The following is a 24,889-nucleotide window of genomic DNA, read 5'->3' as shown; positions in this document are numbered from 1 at the left end:
GCTGATATTCTAAATTACCTTTGGTCAGGTGAGTCCATTTAGTTAGGAAAGTGAATGAGGAAGGACCACGATTTTAAAACATAACATCAGACAGATATTAGGAGGCTGTTGGTGGCGGAGAGGAGCATCCTCAAAATATTTAGATAACTGGGATCCCGTTTCTCAGAGGTGATTTTTTTTTTTTTTTTTTTTTTTTTTTGCTGTACGCGGGCCTCTCACTGCTGTGGCCTCTCCCGTTGCGGAGCACAGGCTCCGGACACACAGGCTCCGCGGCCATGGCTCGCGGGCCCAGCCGCTCCGCGGCATGTGGGATCCTCCGGGATAGGGGCACGAACCCGTGTCCCCTGCATCGGCAGGCGGACTCTCAACCACTGCGCCACCAGGGAAGCCCTCAGAGGTGATTTTTGGTTCGTTTGGCAGGAGTACGTGACTTTTTTTTTTTCTGGCCGCGTGGCTCGCGGGATCTCAGTTCCCCGACCAGGGGTTGAACCCGGGCTCTCTGCAGTGAGCCAAATCCTAACCGCTAGACCACCAGGGAACTCCCAAGACTAATTTTCAAACGGCCAAAACAGCTCAAACAGCCCACAGGCCTAACACCAGCCAGTTCTAAGGGGACAGTCTGGTCCCAGAGGAGCCTGGGTCCCTAGAACAGACCGCGTTCCCTGGATCCACCCAAAAGGCAAGCCTATGCCAGTTGGAACAGTAAGTGCCAAATGAGTACTTGCACACAGAACAAGGCCTTGACCAGAAAGGACCAGACTTTAACATACATCCTAAATAAAACCTGGAGAGCTTCCAAACGCAAAGAAGCTGGGACCCAGGAGAAAGATGTACCTTCAAAATCCAGGGTCGGTGAGAAAAGCAGTGACGATGAGCTCAAGGTGGGCACCGCACCTGTTTGCTCAGCAGCCCAGGAGCTGTCAGGGGTCTTCTCTGGTTCCCGGATGGGTCACCAAAATGTTGACCTAAAGTGAAAAGACCGCCAGCTATTCCCCAGCAAAGACGGGCTTATTCGGGGTCAGCAGAGAATTGAAACTCCAGATTTCAACCGTGGCGGCCACGGTGCAAACCCCTGTGAGGGGCGGGAAGGAGCCGCTTTTATAGAGGGTAGAGGATGGTGGGCGGGCTTAGTAAAGAGTCCCTGTTTCTTATTGGTTGAGTCTTGGCCAATAAGAAGGGGAATCTTTCTTCTTTCCCCCTTGGGCTCTGCTGTCCACGCAGGGTTGAGACCTCCCCCTGATGGTCTCCCGACTCTATTTAACTGAGGTTTCCATTCATTAATTTTTACCGTATGGATACCCCATATTTTGTTTATCCATTGGGCAGGTGGTGGCCATTAGGGTTGTTTCCACTTTTTGGCTACTATGAATAGTGCTGCTTGAACATTGCTTTGCAGGTTTTTGTGTAGACACGAGGTTCCCTTCTCCTGGGTATCCTGATATCTCTCAGTAAGACTAATGAATAAACTAATACGTTTGCAGTTTTCCCTGCTATCAGGCTTATCCTCGCAATCCACTTTCCAACCTAATACTAGAGTTTAAGCATGTAAATCTTTTAAGTGTGTAAATCAGATCTTGCTGAGCCTGTATTTAAAACCTTTCAACAACTTTCCACTGCACTGGAAAAAAAGTGCAAAAACCTCCACGTGCCCTAACCTCTTCAACCGCCCAGGGTGGGCCGGGGTGCTTACAAGTGCCCATCCGTTTCCCCAACTCGATTTTAGGTAAAGTGAGGCTAGAGGCTGCGGGACCACTAGCACGAGCAATTGTCATCGGGGCTTTCTTGTCCCCGAGCACTTAGATGGGAGGGGCCAGGCTGCCCCACTGCAGACCCTTCTCCTCTCCTGGGGTCCTGCCTGAAAACTCCAGCCCCAAGATCCCAGCCTGTTAGAGCTGAAAGGAGCCTTGGGGAGAGTCCAGTGTGGTGATCTCCGAGCTGTGCTCTGCGGAGCCCCAGGGGAGAGGGGTCAGCCGGGGACAGAGGGCGTGAAGCTGAGTGGACAGGGCTCTGCAGGATGTGTTTTCTGCTAGTTTTTGTCTGAATAAAACCGCTGAAAGAAAAAAGGAATTTGAGAACAAATTGATTGAACCCAACCCTCTTCATTGACAGATGCGGAAACCAAGGCAAAAGCAAGCCCAGCTCTTCTCCCAGCCAGAGTGGGGAAGCTGCTCTCACCCGTGGGGGGCCGGTGTGTCCCAGTGTCCCTGCTTCCCGAGAAGGACGCCTGGAGCCCTGCCGGACAGTCAGCACACTTCGGAACTCAGAGGCAGCAAAGGGAGCAGTTAAAGACAGACGGACAAATGCTCGAGAGAAAATAAGACGCAAATTTTCCATCCGAGGTACGAGCAGACGAGGGCTGCCTGGGGCCAGAGGGACAGAAGAGGAATCTCTCGCTAAGGACTTGCCCGCCCGGCAGCACAGGCAGGAAGCGCTGCCTCCAGAAACGTCAGCGCAGAGGATGAGTCGAGGCTTGGTCACGTGACCAGGCTCGGAAAGAGCGTTGGGGGAGGGGCCCCAGAAATGAACAACACGGAGAAGGAAAGGAAAGGCGGTGCGTAAGATAAGCCGAGGCGGGGCTCTGCAGGCTGAGGTGGAGCTGGCGTCCTCCTCCCTCCCCCGCCCCATCCGGAGAGCAGCCGCTGTTGGGATCCAGCTGCCATTTTTCAAACCAATTAAGGAGCCCTGTTACTGCCCCCGGGAGGGAGTGTGTCTGTGTCTTCTGAGTCAGCAGCTCGGACCGGGACCTCTGGGGACAAGCTCTCAAGGCCCTAATCGTCCCCTCAGAGTTAAAAATAAAAGTTAAAAATAAAAAGATAAAAATAAATAAATAAATAAAAAGAGTAGCAAGCCACTACTCTTGACTTTACACTGCCGCAGGGGGCGGAGGTCGGGGGTGTCTCCTGCCACAGAGGTTTTCCATCCAAGGCGCCAGAGAGCGGCAGCCCACCAGCAGCACGTTTTTCTTCCCATTCGCGCTGTCTCCTGCTTCAGGTCCCCGTCCTGAAGTCATCCATCAGCTGTCCCACTTGCCAGAAGTAAGTGACATTGGGAGTGACATTACTGTTTTCCAAAACAAAGAAGCCCAGATTTCTCTGGCTGAGAAAAGTTGCAGAGCCCTGGTTCCCCTTCTTTTTATTTTTTATTTTTTTGCGGTACGCGGGCCTCTCACTGCTGTGGCCTCCCCCGTTGCGGAGCACAGGCTCCAGAAGCGCAGGCTCGACGGCCATGGCTCACGGGCCCAGCCGCTCCACGACATGTGGGATCTTCCCGGACCGGGGCACGAACCCGTGTACCCTGCATCGGCAGGCAGACTCTGAACCACTGCGCCACCAGGGAAGCCCCGTAGTTCCCCTTCCTAAACCTGAAACAGTCACTCGGATAAGACCGTTGACGGGAGGGAAAGCTGTGGAATAAAGCAGAGACTGTGAGCTAAACCACCCCTTCTGACTGGTCTGCAATCCGGAGACCAAACCGCTGTCTGTTAACTGTTTACTTTTCCTCCAGTTTGTTTGGCATTGTGTAGACGCTCCCTCAGAAAACAGACCCACTTTACCTCTGAGCCTGAGATCAGAATAGGGCGGTTGGGAAGGGAGATGAAATCAGAGCACCTGCGGACCTTAGGGGCCACAGCCAGACTTCTCTCTCTCCCAAAACATGAAAGCCAGGGATGCTTTTACTGCTTTTCTATAAAAATCGGACAGCAGCAAAATCATCCCTGGATGTAGATGATGAAAACACACATCTCAATTCAAGGTAATCCATATAAACGTGGGACCTCAACATGGCCCAGTCCCGGCATGGTGTCACCTTCCAGGAAATAACAGTCTGACATAAAAATAGGACTGAAAGCAGTGCAAATCTGGAGAGAAATTTAAAGAGGAAACATTTTTTTCCCTTAAAACCCAGGAAGACATCTATAGAAGATTATATTTCTTCTTTTTTTTTTTCGGTCGTGCCTGCACGCGGGATCTTAGTTCCCGGACCAGGGATGGAACCCGTGCCCCCTGCCATGGGAGCACGGAGTCCTAACCACTGGACCGCCGGGAAGTCCCAGGAAGTTATATTTCTTCATCTCCCTCTTGCCCCTCAACCCCACAGCCTTCATCACAGCCCCCAGAGACCTTGCCCAACCACCTGATAGCCAGTCCACAGGGTCCGCCCGCCCCACCTCCTCTCCTCTCTGTTTACTCCATCAACTCAGCCTTTCTGGATTCTGTAAGTTTCTAACGTTCTTGTCTTAGCACCTGGATTCTGCGCAAAGTGGACCCTAGGGACCAGGAACTGATCTAACCAGGAGGTGGGAGGTGACAGGAGCCGGAGGAAAGGTCCAGAGGTGAACACAGACGACAGTGCTTTTCCCTCGCCTCATCTCTGTGGGCCTCTGCTGGGAAGGAAAGTGTATCACCGTGCTTCCCAGAAGTGCTGCCTCAGCCCTAAGCCCCGCTCCGTCCTTCCCCCGCCCGTGGATCAGGATGCACTCCTCCCCAACCAGCCTGCTGAAGACACTCCCTGGGGATTCCCAGCATTTCTCTTTGCAAACCAGGAGCAATGACACTGGTTTAAGGACTTAATTCTTCCCTCCTCTGGGTCACTGTGTCCAGCAAGAGGGAGGAAAGTTCACTCATTTTGTTATTTCTTTCACAGGGGCCTTTGGCCACGAAACAACCCAGGTGGCTACAACCAGAGCCAGCGTGGGGGCAGCTCCAAACCCTGAAGGTCTGAGAAGGCGGGAATTGTCCTTGGCTTGTTGTCATGGAAACCACAATAGAGGCTCTTGCCTCCTGACCAACCCTGGTGCTTCCCCGTGTGCCCCCCCACCCCACCCCGCCATGGCATGGCACGCCCCCTCCTCTCAGGAGCTGTGATAATAAAACGTCTTTTCAATAGTCATTGTCTCCTGATCTGTTGGCCTTAGTATAACCCAAATTTTCTATTAATACACTATTTTTTGTTTTTTGGGTTTTTTTGCAGTACGCGGGCCTCTCACTGTTGTGGCCTCTCCCGTTGTGGAGCACAGGCTCCGGACGCGCAGGCTCAGTGGCCATGGCTCACGGGCCCAGCCGCTCCGTGGCATGTGGGATCCTCCCGGACCGGGGCACGAACCCGCGTCCCCTGCATCGGCAGGCGGACTCTCAACCACTGCGCCACCAGGGAAGCCCCAAAACACTATTTTTAAAAACAGTTGGGGAACCTCTCATTCCCCACTACCAACCTCAAGAGGGTGAGGCTCACCTCCTCAGAGCAGGATCCCCAGGTGCACCCTGGTGCCTGGATCTGACCCCACTGGACTTGCTCCAGGAAGGTGGTCGCGGTTTCTTCCTTTGTCAGCCTTGGTGAACTTCGACAGTGACATTCCATCCCATCAGGTCTGTGATGAAATCCAAGGTTGAGGGAGTTCCCGGGTGGCCTAGTGGTTAGGATTCCGGGCTTTCACCGCCGTGGCCCAAGTTCAGTCCTTGGTCTGCGAACTGAGATCCCGCAAGCCATGCAGCGCAGCCCCTTGCCCCCCACCCCGCCCCGCCCCCCACACACAAAGAAGAGAGAAATCCAAGGTTGATTTAATTCTTGGTTCTCAACTCTCCAGCACTGGCCTGACCAAATCACTTGATTTTCCGGACTTGGCTCTAGTATCGTCCTGGTGGAGGGGACATGTTAGCAACCGGTCCAGCCTGAATACAAACAGAGTAGTCTTTCCTCCTTATTGACAGTCGTGAATCCTTTCATAACCTGCTGCGATTCTGTAACCTGCTTTATCCTCTCTACAGCCAGGTGGAAGTGAGAGTTTCCACTGCCTAAGTGGAGGTCCTGGTGGCACCAAGTCAGCGACCAGTCTCGAAAGCTGGACCCCATGCTCTGACACAGACAATGTGCTTCTCTGCTTCAGTAACCATCATCCTCCCACCATTTCAGTTGGTGAGGTCTAATCTCAGCTCAGCGTGCTGGCTGTCTATTGCTATGTGATGAAGCACCTCAAAATTCTGTAGCTTGGATCAAAAGCAGGGTCTCAGAGAGAGATCTGCACACCCATGTTCACAGCAGCATTATTCACAATAGCCAAAAGGTGGAAGCAGCCCTAGTGTCCATCAGTGGATGAATGGATAAACAAACTTTGGTATAAACACACAATGGAATATTATTCAGCATTTAAAAGGAAGGAAATTCTTTTCTTTTAATTTGTTTTATTTTTGGCTGCGTTGGGTCTTCATTGATGTGTGCAGGCTTTTCTCTAGTTGTGGAGAGCGGGGGCTACTCTTTGTTGCAGTGTGCGGGCTTCTCCTTGCAGTGGCTTCTCTTGCATGCAGAACACAGGCTCTAGGCGTGCGGGCTTCAGTAGTTGCAGCACGCAGGCTCAGTAGTTGTGGCTCACGGGCTTAGCTGCTCCGCGGCATGTGGGATCTTCCCGGACCAGGGCTTCAACCCGTGTCCCCTGCATTGGCAGGAGGATTCTTAACCATTGCGCCCCCAGGGAAGCCCAAGGAAGGAAATTCTGACATGAGCTACAGCATGGATGAGCCTTGAAGATATTATGCTGAGTGAAGTAAGCCAGTCATAGTATGAGTCCACTTATATGAAGTTCCTAGAGTCATCAAATTCATAGATGCAGAAAGTAGAATGGTGGTTGTCAGCAGCTGGGTTGCAGGGGGAATGAGGAATTATTGTTTAATGAGTGAAGAGTTTCACTTTGGGACGATGAAAAGAGTTCTAGTGGTGATGGTTGCACAACAATGTGAATGTACCACTGAGGTGCCCACTTTAGAAAGGTTAGGATGGTAAATTTAATGTGTCTTATTTTATCACAATTTTTTTTAAACAAAAAAATTTCACACATCTATATAATGTTATAAACCACTGCTACCTCAATAAAAAATTCTTAAACAAAAAAATAGTAATTAAAAAATAGTAATAAAATTAAAAAGGAAAAAACTGGTGGTTGAAAACCACACTCTGTGACCACTTCTCAGAGTTGTTAAGTTTGGTCAATTTCAGCTCTTATCACAGTAGCACTCCCTATGCTCCAGCCCACCCGGCAAGCAGCTGAGCACAATTTCTGAGAACAGGTTGCAGGCAGCTTGCAGGAGCTGGGGTAGGAAAGAAGGACCCTGTGCTCTATTAACAGGGATCTGTGCTATGGCCACTGATTGCTGCTCTGATCACAGAGGTGCAGACACAGAGGTGGGCAGCACTGCTGCAGCCTTCACTGCTGTTGTTACAAACCCTGCAGCCTCCAGCTGAAACAACTTCCAGAGAGTTTAAAGAACTGGTGCTTGTTTTTACGTTCTGGTTTTTTCCCCCTTTGGGAGTCAGACATTAAAGGACTAAAACATTCAAAAGAAACCACATATACAGAGCAATCTAGAAAGTTCCAGCACATACCTTAGGAAGGGTGCAGGCTCAGAAAAGCCCTGAGAAGACCTTAAGTTTATTCCTCTCGTTGATCTCCAGCACAGAGATGCCCTATAACGATAATTTAAAAAACTTTTTTTGGGGCTTACCTGGTGGCGCAGTGGTTGAGAGTCTGCCTGCCGATGCAGGGGACACGGGTTCGTGCCCCAGTCCGGGGAGATCCTGGGCCCGTGAGCCATGGCCGCTGAGCCTGTGCGTCCGGAGCCTGTGCTCCGCAGTGGGAGAGGCCACAACAGTGAGAGGCCCGCGTACCGCAAAAACAACCACACAACTTTTTTAAACCATTTTAAAAATTGAAGTATAGTTAATTGACAATGCTGTGTTACTTTCAAGGTTACAGCAAAGTGACTCAGATATATATATATATCTCCTTTTTCAGATTCTTTTCCAGTATAGGTTATTACAAGATATTGAATATAGTTCCCTGTGCTCTACAATAGATCCTTGTCGTTCATCTGTTTTATATACAGTGGCCCACACACCATTCTGTAACATCATACATTGGCTGTTTGGAAAATACTGATTTACTAAGAAATGCAGGTCTTCCAAACATCACCACCGTTCATCAGCCACTATCAAAAATCACATTTGTGGGCTTCCCTGGTGGCGCAGTGGTTAAGAATCCGCCTGCCAATGCAGGGGTCATGGGTTCGAGCTCTGGTCCAGGAAGATCCCACATGCCACGGAGTAATTAAGTCCATGCGACACAACTACTGAGCCTGAGCCCGTGAGCCCGTGAGCCACAACTACTGAGCCCAAATGCCACAACTACTGAAGCCCGCGTGCCTAGAGCCCGTGCTCCACAACAAGAGAAGCCACCGCAATGAGAAGCCCGCGCACCACAACAAAGAGTAGTTCCGGCTCGCGGCAACTAGAAAAAAGCCCGCATGCAGCAACAATGACCCAACGCAGCCAAAAATAAATAAATAAAATAAACAAGTTTATAAAATGTGAGCTCACGGGAGGCAGAGCCTCGCATTTTGTTGACTGTTGTGTCCCCGGCACCGAGAAGTGTCTGGCACAGAGCAGGCATGCAATAAATATACGGTGAATTAATGAATGAAGATGTTGTGCTAGCAGTTAATAACGGAAAACAATTGCTGTGCATCAGCATGGTGGGCTCTGTGCAAAGCATTTTGCAAGGGTTTTCCTCTTTCCTCTGCGTGGGCAGTCACCTGGTCCCATTTTACAGATGAGGAGACTGCAGCTCAGAGAGGTCACATAACTTGCAGAAATGATGGTGCTGAGGTTTGAACTCAGCTATTCTGTCTCTTGGGTCTTTAGGTCCGACCAAGCCTACCATTCTACACTCGGGGAAAGTAACAAAGACCAATTAGACACAGTCCCTGTTCTGCAAGCAAAGATATGCTAATTGGAGATAAAATTTGGAAACAAGTCAGAACCAGCCAAAGCAGTAAGTGGTAAGAAGCATCCCAGCGAAGCAGGCAATAATGCTATGGGTTTGCAGAAGCGAATGGGGCAGACAGGAAAAGATATTAACTAATAGGATTATTGTTGAATGATGAGATTATCAATGGTTATACTTTTCTGTTTCCTACTTTATCTGTATTGGCTAATTTTCCCATAGTGAACAAGTATTGCTTTTGTAATAAGAAAAAAAAATTTATCTTAAGAAATTTTTCCCTTAAAAATTTAAAAATAGACGTTCTAAGGCAAGTCTCCAAGGCAAGCTTCCTCCTTGTCATTTCCTTTGCCCTCCCACAAAGCACGCTGTATTACTAGTTTTTAAAATAACTTTTCAGGGCTTCCCTGATGGTGGTGTGGTTGAGAATCCGCCTGCCAATGCAGGGGACACGGGTTCGAGCCCTGGTCCAGGAAGATCCCACATGCCACAGAGCAACTAAGCCCGTGCGCTGCAACTACTACTGAGCCTGTGCTCTAGAGCCCACGAGCCACAACTGCTGAAGCCCGTACGCCTGGAGCCCGTGCTCCTCAACAAGAGAAGCCACCACAATGAGAAGCCCACGCAGAGCAATGAAGAGTAGCCCCCGCTCGCTGCAACTAGAGAAAGCCCGCACACAGCAACAAAGACAAACAGCCAAAAATAAATAAATTAATTAATTAAAATAACTTTTCAAATATACTCTGTGCATGTACAGGCATATGCTATATATACTTAAAAAAATTTTTTTTTCAGGACCACATTAAATTAAACCTTAAGCCGGGGGTTCCCTGGTGGTCTAATGGTTAGGATTAGGTGCTATCACTGCTGTGGCCCAGGTTCAATCCCTCCTCGGGGAACTGAGATCCTGCAAGCCACGCAGTGCGGCCAAAACAAAACTAAAACCTTAACCCAAGGAGTCAGGATGGGCTGCTGAGGAAGAAAACATATCTCAGCTTTTGCTTCACCTACCTCCAAGAAACAGGGCCAGGACTCAGGTGAGGCAAGATGGGCACCTGCTTTGGGCACAAAATTTAAGGGGCACCAAAAAACTTAGCAATCAAGATAAATAATATTTTAATTCAATATTTAAAAAGTCCAAATTAATGCAAAAAAATCCATGAGAAACAAAACATCGAAATTGTATTTTTGTTTTTTTGGCTGCGCCGTGTGTCTTGTGGAATCTTAGTTCCCTGACTAGGGATTGAACCCCGGGCCCTCGGCAGTGAGAGCGTGGAGTCCTAACCACTGGACCGCCAGGGAAGTCCCTGAAACTTTAAATAGAAACAGAACTAGGAAAAAAAAAAAAAAAGGGCAGATCCTGGTTATATGGAGGCTGAAACATGTAATTGTGGACAGGGGAGAAGGGCGGCTTCTTTAAGAAAAAGATTACAAAATCACAAGTAAAAATCAGGTAAGAATATGAATATTTAGAATAAGGAAATAAGTAACAATGAAGTATAAATTATTAAAAGGCTAACCTATACCACAAATATCACAAAATCCAGAAAACATAATTTTTTAACTGCCTAAAATGCTTCTAACATATGTTTTCCCCCCATATTTTTGTAGGAACATTTTGGAAAATCCCCTTCAAGTTTCCTTCATATATCAGCTGTAAAAGTTGTATCATAGGTTTGTGCCCCCAAACACAGGACTCTGATCAACTTTTTAATTTTTTTTAGATTTTTTTTTTTGATGTGGACCATTTTTAAAGTTTTTATTGAATTTGTTACAATATTGCTTCTGTTTTATGTTTTAGTTTTTTGGCTGCGAGGCATGTGGGATCTTAGCTCCCCGACCAGGGATTGAACCCGCACCCCCTGCACTGGAAGTCGAAGTCTCAACCACTGGACTGCCAGGGAAGTCCCCAGGGCTCTGATCAATTCTATCTCACATGATAACCATCAAAAAACGTTCCTTTCCCCAGGAGCCTCCCCAGAGCATCTCACAACACGGCAGCTGGCTTCTTCAGTGCCAGCAAGAGACCTAATCACAGAAGTGACACCCCATCACTGTTGAGTAGGAAGGCATCTCTAGGCCCTGCCCATGCTAAAGGACAGGGGATTACACTGAACACTGGAGGGCATCAGAACAGGCCACCGCAAAATGTGCCGCTTTGGCATAAGGATTATTTTGAGCTGAAGAAAATCAAGAAACAACGTTGAGAAAATCAAGAAAAAACCCCTCTCTGCCCTCCCCGAATCTGGCTAAAAGCTGGACGTAATTTCCATTTGCGAAGCTGTCTCCCCCCCTCCTACCAGGAGGAGGAGGAGAACTCATAGACTCATTGATTCTAGGCTCTTATCAGCCCAGAGACAGCAGCGGAGGAATCTACACAACAAACCTTACTAGACAGCCCTTATCTTCCATGAGTTTCTCTCATATATTTATCTTCCTGGGTTTGCCACTCCTAAAACTGTAAACCCCCTTTCCTTGTCTTGTCTCTTCTCTACATATATATGGTTGTTTGTTAAGATGGTATTGTCGGTGAAAAAAACTATGTTGAGGAAAAAAACTGATAGTTGATCTAATAAAGAAACGGAAAATTTTATTCAAGCCAACCTGACAATTTTAATCGGGGAGACAGTCTTTCTGAAAGCTCTGAGGACTGTCAAAGCACAGTTATATAAGTTTTTGAGACAAAGGGTTATACGTCAAATGATTTACAGTTTATACAATCCAGATCTGCATATACAAAGCAAGTAGTGGGTCATCCTGACTCTGTAAGATTAAGAAGGCATGGTATCTCCTAAGGAGGTCTGGTTAACGCAGAGGCGAAATACACTCTAAGGGGTAGTGAGGAGGCCCAGATGAGCAGAGAAAAAAAATGGATGTTTAAATTTTTCTTATCTTGCCGTAAAATATGTGTTTTACTTCATTGCATGACTACGTGAACACATCAGAAGGGGCCTGAGAACACTTAAGCTTCCGTAGTTTCATCATAAATCTGCCTCTGAGCAGAAGTCGTCATTACTAACTGGGCTGCTCCAGAAAAACATCCCAAAGGAGGCAAACATTTGGAAATTGCCTTAAAGACCAGGAAAGTTCAATAAGTGGAGGTGGGGGGCAGGACACTCCAGACAACGAGGAGAGCACCGGTACTTTCAAGGGAAGAGCGTCCTCTAGAGTGCTGGTTTTAATACGATGGTGAGGATGGTGATGGTGACACTGTGGTCCTGCTGTGGAATGCTTCGCTCAAACCACAGCTTGGCGAAGCCCAGTGTGTAAACCAGGTAGAACTGCCCTTTCTCAGGCAGGCCTGGGGCCCTGGTGCCTCGGCTCACATCAGCCCAGGGGGTTCCTAGGGGAGCTGTGCAGAAAATGTCATCTGAAGGGGACTAGACAGGAGGGTGTGAAAGCAGATGGAGTCACATGATGTCGGGTGAGGGGTCTGGAGCGTACGTAGCAGATGTGCACAGTGGTGTCACAGCAGGCTACGATTCCTCCATCAAGGCTGCGCACAAGACATCTGCACGGGACAGAGTTCCACGAGAAGCGCGTTTCCCTCCCACCTCTCGCCCCCAGTCCCTTGGTACAGCTCCCCAGAGCCATTCCTCTGGCGACAAGATCTTTCCAGAGATACGCCAGGCATACACAGAGATGTGTTCTGTATACGTCAGTTTTTGTCCACATAGATATCCTATCCTTTGTTTTTTTGCTCGTTCATTCTTTTTCCCCCCAATCAAACAAATCAACCAGGTTTGTTCTTTTGGTGGAAGTTGGTGGGAAGGAGAAAACTCAGAACAGGAAAGTTCAAAGAACCTTCCACGTGGCTGGAGGGCAAGCAGACAGGGAGGAAACGGCCAAGCTCCGGGGTTACACCTGGAGCCAGATCCCGCTCTATCCCCTAGGAGTTGAGAGCACATCCCTTGACCTCTGCGAGGCTCCATTTACTCTTTCTTTCAAAATTATGATAATGATGCCTTCCTGTTAGGACACTGGTCTGCAAGCAGCAGAAAGCTCAGTCACGCTGATTGAACCAGAAGGTTGTATTTATTTATTTTTTTAAACCTCACATGGTAGGAGGTCCAAAGACCAAGCTCCTTGGCTCTCAGTGATGGAGGGGCCGTGCCACCCCCCCCCCAAGCTGGGGTGTTTGCAAACAGGGGTGCGGATTTCTCCGTTGTCACGATTCCTGGAGCTTAGTGGCATTTTGAGGGTAGGGCTCGTGGGTGTTAAAGATCTCAGACTGTTGGCAGCGGACGGTCACAACAAAGAACTGTCCTGCTCACAATGCCAGTAGCCTTCACACTGAGAAACCCGAGCGCCTCAAGGACCCTGTGTTTCCCACGCTCAGGAATCGCGCCACCTCTGACGGTTGGCAAGGTGGCCTCGACTGCCGTGGGCGCTATAGCACCGTCGCACCTCCTCCTGGCAAAAGGATGGAAGCTTCCTCTCGGACGTCCACCCCCCCCCCCCCCCCCGCCGCGTCTTACTGGCTGGGTCACTTGCTCATTCCTGAACCCCTCCTAGGGTCGGATGAGACAGGAGCTCTTCTGGAGGAGGGGGCCGGCCGCGTGGGGGAGGGGTGGGACACCTGCGAGCAAGGCGGGTACCAGCCCCAGGCCGTCTACAATAGTCAGAGGCTGCCTTAAGGATCCTGGAAGGAGGCGCCGCCTGCGGCCACGCTTGCGCGTTCCCCTCCCCTTCCCCCAGGGCCTCTGTAGGGCTGAAAGGTGCCCCCCTGCAGCCTTGCTGCTGCCCCGGGTCTCCTCCCTCACAGAGGCTCCCCGGCCTCCCTGACCAGGTCGGATCCCACCTTCTTAGCAGCTGCTGCAGGGGCTGACTCTCTCTGTACCCGTGTGGCTTTCTGGTTAACCGTGGTCTCCTCCGATAGATATATGGAGAGGGCCCCGAGGGTGGGACCTCCGACATTCCCACCAGACAAGAGTGGGACAGGGCTGCGACCACGGCCCTCGGGCCCTGAGAGCGGGGCCTTCCTTCAGTAAGTTCGGCTCCCTCCTGTCCCCGCCCCGGAGCAGCGCAACGAGGTCGGAGCCCAAGAGGCTCACCACAGCCTCACCGTCTCTGTGAAGTCCTACTTCATCTTTAAGATAGTTGGCAAATTTTGTACTTCATAATACGCCAATGTTTACGTTAATGTAAAAACAGTGATCTTCTTTCCCAAATCTTTTTTTTTTCTTTTTTTTCCCCACACCTCCCGGCTTACCTCCGCAGAGAAAGCGCGGAGTCCTAACCACTGGACCGCCAGGGAGTTGCCATCTTCTTCCCCAAATCTTGATGTTGTTCCAACAGGCAGACAAGCCAGGTGTATCTGGGGCCTCTTGTAAGTCCCCAAGTTGAGATGCCGTCACGGCATTCCACACCGGGCACGGGCGGGCCCGAAAGATCCCAGCAAGGGGACCCGGCATCAGCACGTTCTTGCTAGAAATACTTTTGGGGCCCATCCCGGACCTACTGACTCCGAAGCCCTAGGGTAGGGCCCAGCCGTGAGCTCGCACACCCCCGCCAGATGACGCTGACGCGCGCCATAGTTTGAGAAGCCCCTACTTGGAGGCAGGTGGAGTCAGCCCTAGAAACGAAGCAAAGCAAAGCAAAACCAACAGCGAGAAAACACTTCGGGCAGTCTCCTCCCCCGGCCCCCCCCCGCCCCCCCGGGTTTGCGTCCCTGGAAGGCCGGCGGCGAGCGGCGGGCCCCTCTGCTCAGGCCCGAGCTCGGAGCGCGGCGGGCGGGACGAGGGGAGGAGCGGGGACGTGCCCCCGGGCCCCGCGCGAATGGCCTCCGGTCGCTCTCGGCTGGCGGCGGCCTCCCTCCCCGCCCCAGCCCCGGCCCCGCGCGTCCCCGCACCGCCTCCGCCCCACAACTGGTCGGAGTGCCCTCAGCGCCGGGCCGGGCCCGCTTCCGCGCGCCCAGAACTTGGGGAGGAAGGAAGAGACCGTCCCCACAGGCGAGTTTTCCGCAGTTGTGCGCCTGCCCCGGGGACCTCCTGGGCCGATGCGACCGCCGGGAGGAGACCACTCTGCGACCCTCCAGAGGGCAGGCCCGTCGGGACCCGCGGGGCCAACTTTGCGGACTGGAGGACGACGAAGCTGAGCGCGAGTTCACCCCGGAGCTCCGGAGGCAGGGCGGGCGCGGGCCCGCTGGGCGGGAGGGGGTGAAAGGGAGCCCCGACTTCCGCGCCGTCCCCCCTCTCCGCGGAGCCCTTGGACCCCGCCCGCCCGGGCCCAGCGGCCGCGCCTCCGGGCGCCGGGCCCTCCCCCGCCGCGGGCAGGCGCATCACCGAGCGGCCGCGTCGAGCCCCGGCCCGGCCCGCATCCTCCTCCCGCTCCGGCCTGGGCACCCCGGCTGAAACCCGGCGCCTGCCGACTGGGACTGCCTACTCCGCTCGGGCCTGGGCGGGCGCTGCGCGCTCTTCCCACCAGCCCAGGCATCACGTCTCCAGAGAACAAGTCCCGGGGTCAGACGGCGTCATGGAGCCCCCGGGGGCGCAGCTGCTAAGTTTGGAGGCGCCGGGACCTGCGCCTTTTGAAGACCCCCTTTCTGCCGAGGAGCCGCCCGTCCCAGGGGTCCTCTGCACCGAGGGTGGCGGGGACGGCGGCAGCACGTCGGCGGCCCCGAGCTCCGACGCTGAGGGCCCGTCCCCGCAGGAAGAGGCTGCCCCCTGGGAGCAGGAGGAGCTGCTGGAAAGCCGCCACCGCTGCCGCGCGCGCTCCTTCTCTCTGCCCGCCGACCCGATCCTGCAGGCGGCCAAGTTCCTGCAGCGGCGGCGGCCGCCTGCCCCGGGGCCGGACGCGGAGGGCGGCGAGAGGGCCGAGGACGCGCCGCACATCCCGGGCTGCTGCGCCAAGTGCCAGAAGAGGGTGCAGTTCGCGGACGCGCTGGGGCTGAGCCTGGCCAGCGTGAAGCACTTCAGCGAGGCCGAGGAGCCGCAGGTGCCGCCCGCCGTGATCTCCCGCCTGCGCAGCCTCCCGGCGCGCGCCGAGGACCTGGAGCAGCTCCCGGGCCTGCTGGCCGCGGCGGCGGCGGCCGCGCCCCTCCGCGCACCGCCTCCCCGGCTGCGGCCTCTCTTCGAGCTCCCCGGGCCGAACGCCGCAGCCGAGCGCCTGCGGCGACAGCGCGTGTGCCTGGAGCGCGTGCAGTGCTCGGCACCCTGGGGCGCGGAGGTGACCGGCTCCGGCCGGGTGCTGGGCTGCCCAGGGCCGCGCGTCGTGGCCGTGCGCTACACCTTCACCGAGTGGCGCTCCTTCCTGGACGTGCCGGCCGAGCTGCAGCGCGATCCAGGGAAGCCTCCGCCGCCAGAGGCGCCGTCGGGGGGGCCGGGGGAGGCCGAGGAGGAGCTGAGCGCCGAGCGCTTCCACTTCGCGCTATGCCTGCCCCCGGGCCTGCAACCCAAGGAGGGGGAGGACGCGGACGCTCCGGGCGTCGCCGTCCACTTCGCCGTCTGCTACCGCTGCGCCCAGGGCGAGTACTGGGACAACAACGCAGGGGCCAACTACACGCTGCGCTACGTGCGCCCTGCCGACGCGCGCTGAGCCCGCAGTCCTCGGCACCGCACGGCTCGCAGGGACGCGGGAAGGGGCCGACGGCGCGCGGAGCCCAGGCAGCCGCGACGCTTTGCGGAGCGTCATCCTCCTGGAGAGAAGAAGCCGCTCCCCGCAAGCTCGCGCCCCAGACAACCCGCCAGCAAGCACGGAGCCCTACCAGGCGAAGCGCCCTACCTTGCCGGCCTCTTTCCGGTCGCTTTGGCCTCTGGAGTTCTCGCCGCGCGTCGAATGGGAAGAAATCCAAAAGATTCCGAGCAGTGGCTTTCTCCACGCAAAAGACTCCTGACTCCTGAGCGAGGCTGCAAACCCTTGGGATTTGTTTTTAACTGTGGACGTCCCCTCGGGTCTCAGGGAGCGGTCGAAGCATCCCGCCGCCTCGTGCCGAGGGACGACGGCGTGAACTGCGGGCCCGCGGGAGCCCGCGGCCTGTTTCTCGAGAAAACCAGGTGGGGCCTTGGCCGGGCAGTCCTTTTCTCTTACCTGGGATCTGGGAAATATTTGCTGAGACTCGTGCACTTGCGTACAAATGTCCTTTTGAAAAGTAAAGGCCACGTGCACGTCTGTTACTTGATATTTCAGCTCCCGGCAGTTTGGGAGACCTCGGCAGTCGGGCCATCTTCTGCAGCGGATGATGCTACACTTTAAAGTGGTCAAACAACAATATTTTCAAATTTCCCTTCTTCCATCCCTCCTGTCTGATGTGGAAAGGCCCAGATTTCCCATAATGGGCTGGAGTGTGCTTAAAAGTGTTTTGTAAAAGTCGTTCTTTCCCCGGGCAAAATAAGATGCTTGGTGAGTTGAAATGCCAGCGTAATCGGCAGGCCTTGGCTGTGAGCCGTCAGAGCCGGTCTTTGGCCTCCAGCCTCCAGCCGCGATGTGTAGGCAAAGCACATCGTAGCTGCTAGACTCCTGGGCCATTAGCAGTCAGAGACGCCGGACTCTCGGTGGCTGGACTCCAAGCCGGGGAGATGAGGGATGGAAAGGTGGCTTCTGTCCCTCTTGGAGCCACAGCAGGGAGTGGTGGCTTGAATGATGAAGCATGCCCAGCAAGAAAATCCTGCTCCGAATCCGGTGGGCACCAGCCTGGCTGGCCTTCTTCATTCACTGCTGATGGCTGTGGGTGCCAAGATCAGGGCTGGTGAGCCTCCTGAGGGCTGGATTTCTTCATACCTTGGTCCTGCCTTGGTAACTTGTCTTTCTTTGGTTTTCATATGTTCGAGCACATGGCTAGTGCAATCAGTTGGTTTTGTAATGCTAATCTTTAAGGAGGGATTGTTTCACTGAGAACCGGGGTAGGTATCATACAGCCCACGGGCCAAATTCAGCCTGAAGCCTGTTCTTGTAGGGCCTGAGAGCTAAGAATGTTTTTTACATGTTTAAATATTTGGAAAAATTCAAAAGAAGAATACTATTTTTGTGACACATGAGAATTGTGTGAAATTCAAATTTCGGTGTCCATAAATAAAGTTTTATAGGAACACAGCCATGCACGTTCATTCACATACTATCCACGATTGCTTTCCTGCTACATGAGTAGAGTTGAGCAGATGCAACAGAGACCATATGGCAAACTCTAAAATATTTACTATCTGGCTCTTTATAGAAAAGTCTGCCAACCCCTGCTTTAGAGAAGTAGTATTTCTTTTAAACTATATGTCGAGAGTCATACTTAATAAAGCAGTTAAACTTTTAGTGAAATTTGTCACTTGAAGTAAACCTCCTTTGGGTAAAGATAAAACTGGTTACATTACTCTCAGGAATCTTGGTTGATTACAGTAAACACTAAGACACCAAATGTACAGTTATTACTGTACTGGGGAGGGGAATCTACCTGCTTCTTACTTCTAAGAAATAACACAAAGTCAAGGCAGCTAAAATATAGCACCCATCTGAATTAACATCAAGCTACAAAAAACTGCCAGATATTTCGATGCCTCAAAATGGGATGTCTCAAGCTATAGGAATATTTAGATTGAACTCTGGTTTGTAGACATCCTTTTTGACTATAGCAGTGTTTGCTAGGGGTAACTGATCATGGAAAAAAATTTAAGTATTAATTTATTAGTGGAAAGCCATCAAGTTAATGAATTACAATTTACTCTTGGAGTAAAGCAGACTAAAAAATGGTCACATGGATGAAACAATACCTAATTCACATGTGCTTATAAAAATCAATAATAAGCATTTATTAGAATTACATAATTTTTCTGCTACTAAATACAAATGCAATCAAGCCTTTTCATTCTATGTCTGGTACTGGGTCTGGTATATCACTTCCTATTTTTTTTTTTTTTTTTTTTTTTTTTGCATTACGCGGGCCTCTCACCGTTGTAGCCTCTCCCGTTGCGGAGCACAGGCTCCGGACGCGCAGGCTCAGCGGCCATGGCTCACGGGCCCAGCCGCTCCGTGGCATGTGGGATCTTCCCAGACTGGGGCACGAACCCACGTCCCCTGCAATCGGCAGGCGGACTCTCAACCACGGCGCCACCAGGGAAGCCCTCACTTCCTTTTTAAAAGCACATTATTGCACGATAACAACACTTAAATACATTTTATATTCTTCTTATGTATTTATGAATACATTTTAGTTGAAAAGTATTGATAGCGTATATGGCCTATAACACAGTTTGAAATGCTAGTTTATATGGTAGTAATGCACTCTTTTGAATTGTTTTAGATTATCTAAAATTAAATTAGGAACACAATATAATGATCAAAATAGAGAGCCTCTTGTCTGGTATCTTTTAAAATGGTAACCCATTAAATCTAGAATAAAATACATAAAAAATGGATTTTTAAGAGGTATTTACAGCAAAAATTTTATTCTTATAAAAACCATCACTGATTTTCAAAAGTATATTTTGGAATTCAAACAATTTTAAGAGTACTTATTTAATAATATAAGAACTTCAAATGTGGCTGTTAGGAAAGGAAATCTAGTTTTGCTCTCCCGTAAATCTTGGAGAAAAGCTCTTCTAAGGTTCAGAAATTTGTAAAATATTTTCAACAGCCCAGTCTTTCTGCATGTGGTTATAGCCTTTCAAAGTCCTAGAATTGGCAGTCTTCTAAATGTCAGTTTTATTTTATGAAGTGCCAACTTTTTATTGTAGACTTCACTTTGTGAAGAAACCTAGGGACATTGTTAAAACAGGTCTTTCTGTTTGTTGGTTTTTGAAAAGTTTCAAAGGAAGAGGCAGTACTGAGGAAGTATTTACGACTGCATTTCCTGAATGGAATGAACACACACACACTCATCTCCAAAGCAAAATTCCCACAATGCAGCTTGGCTTTTTTTGTGGTAATATTTATCACAACTTGATAAGTGAGAGTCATTCTACTTGAAAATGTAATAGCTTCAACATCTCACCCAGCTCTAGTGATCAAAAACTAAGTTCTGCTTAGCTCAACGAATGATCCTGACCTCCATCAGACAGACTCCAGTTTCTTCTCTATAAGCAAGGGGGTCCATGGATCACTGGGTCAGGGGATGTTGAATGAAGTATGTGTCCCAATCTAAACAGTGTCAGAAGAGAATTCCCTGGCGGTCCAGTGGTTAGGACTCTGCGCTTTCACTGCTGAGGGGGCGGGTTCAACCCCTGGTGCAGGAACTAAGATCCTGCAAGCTGCGTGTTGTGGCAAAAAAAAACACACGAAAAAAACCAAACACGTGTCAGAAGCAGTGGCTGGAAACGTGGCCTTCTGTACGGAGCAAATGTCCCCTGATAAGCCCCAGGTTTACGAAGCAAGGTGACCAGTCGCTTCCAAGACCTAACTGGGGAGGCCGGGACCCCGCTCCAGGGTGTGGGCACTGGAGCCTGGGAGCTGGTCGAGCTCTGGGGCCACCAAGTGTCTCTGTCCAGGCAGCAGGGCCACAGCTCAGGCAGCTCTCCTGTGGCACCAGGGAGTGGGCATTTGTCATCCAGAGCCTGGGCTGTAGGGACGGGAACCTTCTGACAGGTGCCCAGTGCGTTTTCCACCTGGCCACGCCCTCACCTGCCGGGCCCTCCTTCTGCCCTGAGTCGGGGAGGGCCTCCCCGGTGATGCTGTGGGTTTTGAGCCACGCAGAACCTGCTCATTTCATTTTTGAAGATTTGTGTTGGACTCTTGCTATATCATTTTACGAGTTGTCCATATTTCTGCTTTCTGGTACAACGGTTTTTGCACATTTTAGTATGCTAAGTTTTCTCATTCCCCAACTCATTTGCTTGTTTCTTAGGAGCATGTGGCTTGGAGCACTTGGGGAATTGTGGTCTGCATCATGGGTACTGTGTCAGGAGTGCAGGGAACAGCCTTCAGGAGGAAACGGCAGGCTTTGCCTTCGTGTGACATCATGGAACTGACAGACGTGCCTTTTCGGCTTGTGCAGTGGACACGGTTTATAGGTTGAGAGGGCACCGCGGCATGTGGTAACTTAACAGGCAGCCCTGGCAAACGGTGAGCTGTTTGCTGTGCAGCTTTGCCCCGTCAGTCCCTGTGATGCCAGGCCTGGACGGTCTTCAGGATGGGGGTTGTGTTTTGTGCAGTCACAGCGGCAAGGGGCTGGGAGCAGGGCAGAAACTGACAACCTGGGCCCAGCCCAGTGACCCCACCTGTCCTCCTACAGGGCCATCCTGGCCTTATTGTTGATAAGCGGGCCGGTGCCTGGAAACCCCCGGAAGAGGCTGACCCTGGCTTCTCCTCGGGACTAGTGATGGACACTTTCCGCTAGGTGACCTGCTGTGTTTCCTTGTTCCCCTCTGGACTCCCTTCCTCTGATCGGGGAGGCTGTCAGGACGCAGCCCTCAATGGTCCGTTAACCCTCCAAGGGCTGGTTGCTAGAGAGCTAACACTATAACTTTCGGTTCATTAGGAGCTAAACTCCTTTAAATCTTTTTGGGAGACGTTGTATTTGCATCTTGTAGAGTTTAGTTCTTTGGCTTTGCCCTCTGTGAGCAGACACATTTTGGCAAGGAAAGAAGTGAGCGACATTTGGGCTGCATGGAGATCTGTTGAGATGGCGAAGATCAAGGGCTTGCTTTTAAAATGTGCTAGTGAGATGTGCCTGGTGAATCTAATAGAAGAGTAGAAGTCCGTTTAGGTCATGAGTTCAGAGCCAGTTCAACCCAGAAAATCTTTAGATACACAGACACCTCTGGTAAAGCAAAGACATTTTACAGACACTTACAGACACTTAAAAAAATCAGAGCAGTGTAACTACGCATCCCATTCATATTGTCGGCACTGCTCAGGTTCTCTGAAATTTGTTAGCCCAAGTCACTGCTCCAGGAGGACCAACAGCATCCTAAAGTATCCCGAAATGGGAAACTCGATCTGAAAATCTGAACTGAATAAAGATTGAAAGCAGGTGGGTTTCGTGAACTAAGCTTGGAACATTTAATCTCCAAGTTGAAAAATTCACGAGCACATCCCACAGAAGGCCTTTCTACAAATAGCTACATGTGTTATGTTGAGGAAGCATCCACTCCAAGAGACGAGAAGTTTCTGATTATGGGAAACTCATGGTCTTTATAGGGGCCCCTGGCAGGGCTCTCTGGAGTGTTTGTGGGCCCAGCGCCTCTCTGGACAGCTTTGGGTGAAGAACCCCTGTTATCAGGAGGCTGTTCTGGGGCAGCTGAAGCAGGATCTTGGATACCCTAAGTAGGTGGAAGGAGGGAGTTAGGTTTTGCCTGATTTTTACATTATATAAAAGGAAATGTGTTTATATTCAGAACCACTTTAAATGGCCTAGAGAATTCCATTTGTATGTCCCTTTCAGTCTGGTTAAGAAGTTGTGTTTTTATGCACTGACTTAAGGCATGTTGTTCATAAAATTATATTTTTCAGCCAGAAAATCCCAAAGCCTGTGTGTTACCCGTGTCACAATGAAGTGCCGACCCTGAAATTAGTGAGGTCTATTTGTTGTATTAGGATTGTAAATATAAATCCAGTTCAGCTTGAAGGTCCCTGGGATATCTAAAAATTGATATTGTGTGGATAAGTACAGATATAAATGGATACTAAATTGCAGGCAAGTCCTTAACGATGAAATACACAATATGTTCTTTTGGGGAAAAAAAAGAGTCCACGTTTAGAAAAATCTGTGAGTCCCCTGCTTAGCTCCCAACCTCCCCGCCCCCTGACCCCCAAATCTGAACTAGAGGTTGCTTTTGTTACCAGATCCTGAGTGATTTTGGACTTTGCTGTTGACCAGATAGTCACTGAAATGAATTTCTCTACTGGTGTGATTGCCCTGAAAGACTAGTTTTTCTGGCCAAGGAAACACCTTCAAAACGGCTATAAGGTGTTGAGTTCTGAAGCTGGGGGCTGCCCTGCGCTGCATGGCCCACCAGAATGGAGCCTGGAGAAGGTGCGCGGGAGGAAGCGCTGCTTTGGGCCTGGGCCTGCCTGTGGCAGCCTCCCCTGCCCCGAGGCCCTGACCTGGGCCCAGTGGGCTGAAGGCTGCTGTGAAGGCCAAGGCATAGCATCTCGGGCCTTTGCTTTCGACTCTGCCACATCCAGGTGGTTCAGGAGACCTCACCAGATGAATTTGTTAGAGCCAAGGGTTTCTGAGGCCATCGGCACGGCACCATCCTCTGTAGGTACAGGCCTGAGGGGCCCTGGCAGACCCCTGTGACGTGTTACCTCTATGTGACACCAAAGGCTGGGCACTGTCTGGCAGCAAGTTCCAGCTTCTGTGAAGGCACTCCCTTTGTGAGCGACGGTCTGACTTATGCGGGTGAGCCCAGAGCCCGGCGTGGTTGAGGTCCACGGCCATTGCAATGTCACCAAACACCCCGTCACTCCTCTGGGGTCTGAAAGTGCAATGTAGCGCACCCAGGTGTGTCTGGGATCCCCGAGCTCTCTCAGGGGACTGCCTGTGACAGCTCTGACTCGACAGAGGCTCCCAGCCCTGTGTGGGGTAGGGGCGGATCTCAGGGTCCAAGATGACCATGGCTGTTGGGGGCACAGAGCCTGCCCTTGCGAGCTGGAACCAGGGGGCCCGAGTGGTCCTTTATCAGCCATGCAGCATTGGCAAGAGTGGGCACTCTTCCAAACAGGATATTTTCATGCGATTACATGGAATTCTGTACAGTTCCTTCTAACAGTGTGAGAGAAAATAACCTCATTACCCTCCCTTTTGAGATCTGCCTGAGAAATGTGCCCTGTGGAATGTCTGGGGTGAGTAACAGATTTCTGTGAATGTGACTTTTGATACTGTTTATTTAAACTGAGAACTACTGTAGTCCAAATATAGCCCTTGTGTTTCTCCTCGGTTTTTAAAAGGATGATTATATTTTTGTGGTTTGAAAGTGTCTTTTCAATTCTAAGGATTTCTTGGGAAGTTTTCTGTTTGCTGCTCTGCTGTATGGTGATATTTCTGTATGTGTTGCACCTAAAACAATGCTGAACCCAAAGTCCTGATTTGAATAAAGAATGGAAAGCAATTTGGGACTTTGAAAGCTGTCACTGAGCCTGCGGACGTATCTGGTGGTCACAACTGGGACGGGGGCGGGGGGTCGAGGTGGCCACTGGCACCTAGGGGCAGAGGCTGGGGATGCTGCCAGCACCCTACAAGGCACAGGACGGCCCCCAGCAAAGGGTCCTGAGGCTGGAGAACCCTGAGCTGATAGTGTTGTCCCAGCTTTGATTTCCTGGTTTTGATAATGTCCTGAGGTTACAGAAGACACCGTCACCGTGGCAAGCTATGTGAAGTATACAGGGGACTTCTCTGCTTTTGCTGAAAATTCTGGTGAGCTTCAAACCACTTCAAATAAAAAGTTAACAACAACAGCAACAACGTCCAATGAAACTTTTTTTAAAAAAAGAAAACCTGCCATTGCGAAGCGTGTACAGCGCCGTGAGGCGCTGTGCTAGTGGGGGAGCACGCTCAGCCACCAGGGAGGTGGCCTGACGTGGGACAGGTGCACCTGCTCCAGGTGAGCCAGGCTGGAGCGGACACAGCTCGGCCCTGGCTGGCCGTGTGCTCTCAAATACGTCCCTTCCCTAGTGAGCACGAGTTTTCACATCTGCCAAATGGGGGCAGTAATTCTTGCCGTACCACACAGCTGTGAGCATGAAGGCAAGTTATTCGTGGGGTGCCAAGCACACACCTTGTTCTCAGCATCTTCCTCTTTCTCTCTGGCCTCTGCCGGCTGGTTTCTACTGGCTCCGTTCTGAGGATGAAAACCGTCTGACTTCATCAGAACAGAGGAAGCATGAATGAATCTTCTAATTTGGGGAACAAATTGTAGGGGCTCCCACTGTGCGAACCTGACAGACCGTTCTTGGTATCTGGGCAGACAGCCATTTGCTTCTGCTGTTCACAGGATGGGATGTATATTACATGTATATTACACGTATATACATACAACGTACAAATGTTCATCTGACTTCTATCTTTGCATTTCCTTGCAACAGCTTCTTCAGAGATTATCCGCCCTATGTTAAGCAACTACGTTTGGGGGCCTCCTGTTTGTTGACTGCTGTCTGACGTTGTTGAACACCCATTCTTTGTGGCCTGTTTCGGTTCTGTGGCCGCCCACTCCTCACTCACCCCCCTCCCCTCAAGCTGCTCCTTGTCAGTGTCTGTTGGGG

At 51.1% G+C, this 24,889-nt stretch overlaps 2 protein-coding genes across 4 annotated transcripts in view; one reads left to right on the top strand and one right to left on the bottom strand.

Moving 5' to 3' along the window:
- RPP40 (ribonuclease P/MRP subunit p40) overlaps positions 1–2,272 on the bottom strand; it is a 47,165-nt gene extending 44,893 nt beyond the window's left edge. For 2 of the 3 annotated variants that reach the window (XM_081245401.1, XM_081245400.1), the window contains exons 1-2: positions 2,176–2,272; positions 835–965 (exon numbers count right to left, since the gene is read on the bottom strand). The gene's annotated coding sequence lies outside the window, so the exon portion shown is untranslated. The remainder of the gene's footprint in view (positions 1–834; positions 966–2,175) is intronic. The other variant, XM_081245399.1, reaches the window with a different exon arrangement.
- Positions 2,273–14,613: 12,341 nt separating this feature from the next.
- PPP1R3G (protein phosphatase 1 regulatory subunit 3G) lies at positions 14,614–18,175 on the top strand. The gene has a single exon (XM_081246701.1). The coding sequence runs from the start codon at positions 15,242–15,244 to the stop codon at positions 16,301–16,303; it is 1,062 nt and encodes a 353-aa protein (XP_081102827.1). The 5' UTR covers positions 14,614–15,241; the 3' UTR covers positions 16,304–18,175.
- The last annotated feature ends 6,714 nt before the right edge of the window (positions 18,176–24,889 follow it).

The sequence above is a fragment of the Mesoplodon bidens genome (genome assembly GCF_964165515.1).
Source record: "Mesoplodon bidens genome assembly, chromosome: 10".
Lineage (NCBI taxonomy): Eukaryota > Metazoa > Chordata > Mammalia > Artiodactyla > Ziphiidae > Mesoplodon > Mesoplodon bidens.
The sequence above is the reverse complement of the archived record's forward strand: the minus strand, read 5'-3'. Positions and strand labels throughout refer to the sequence as shown.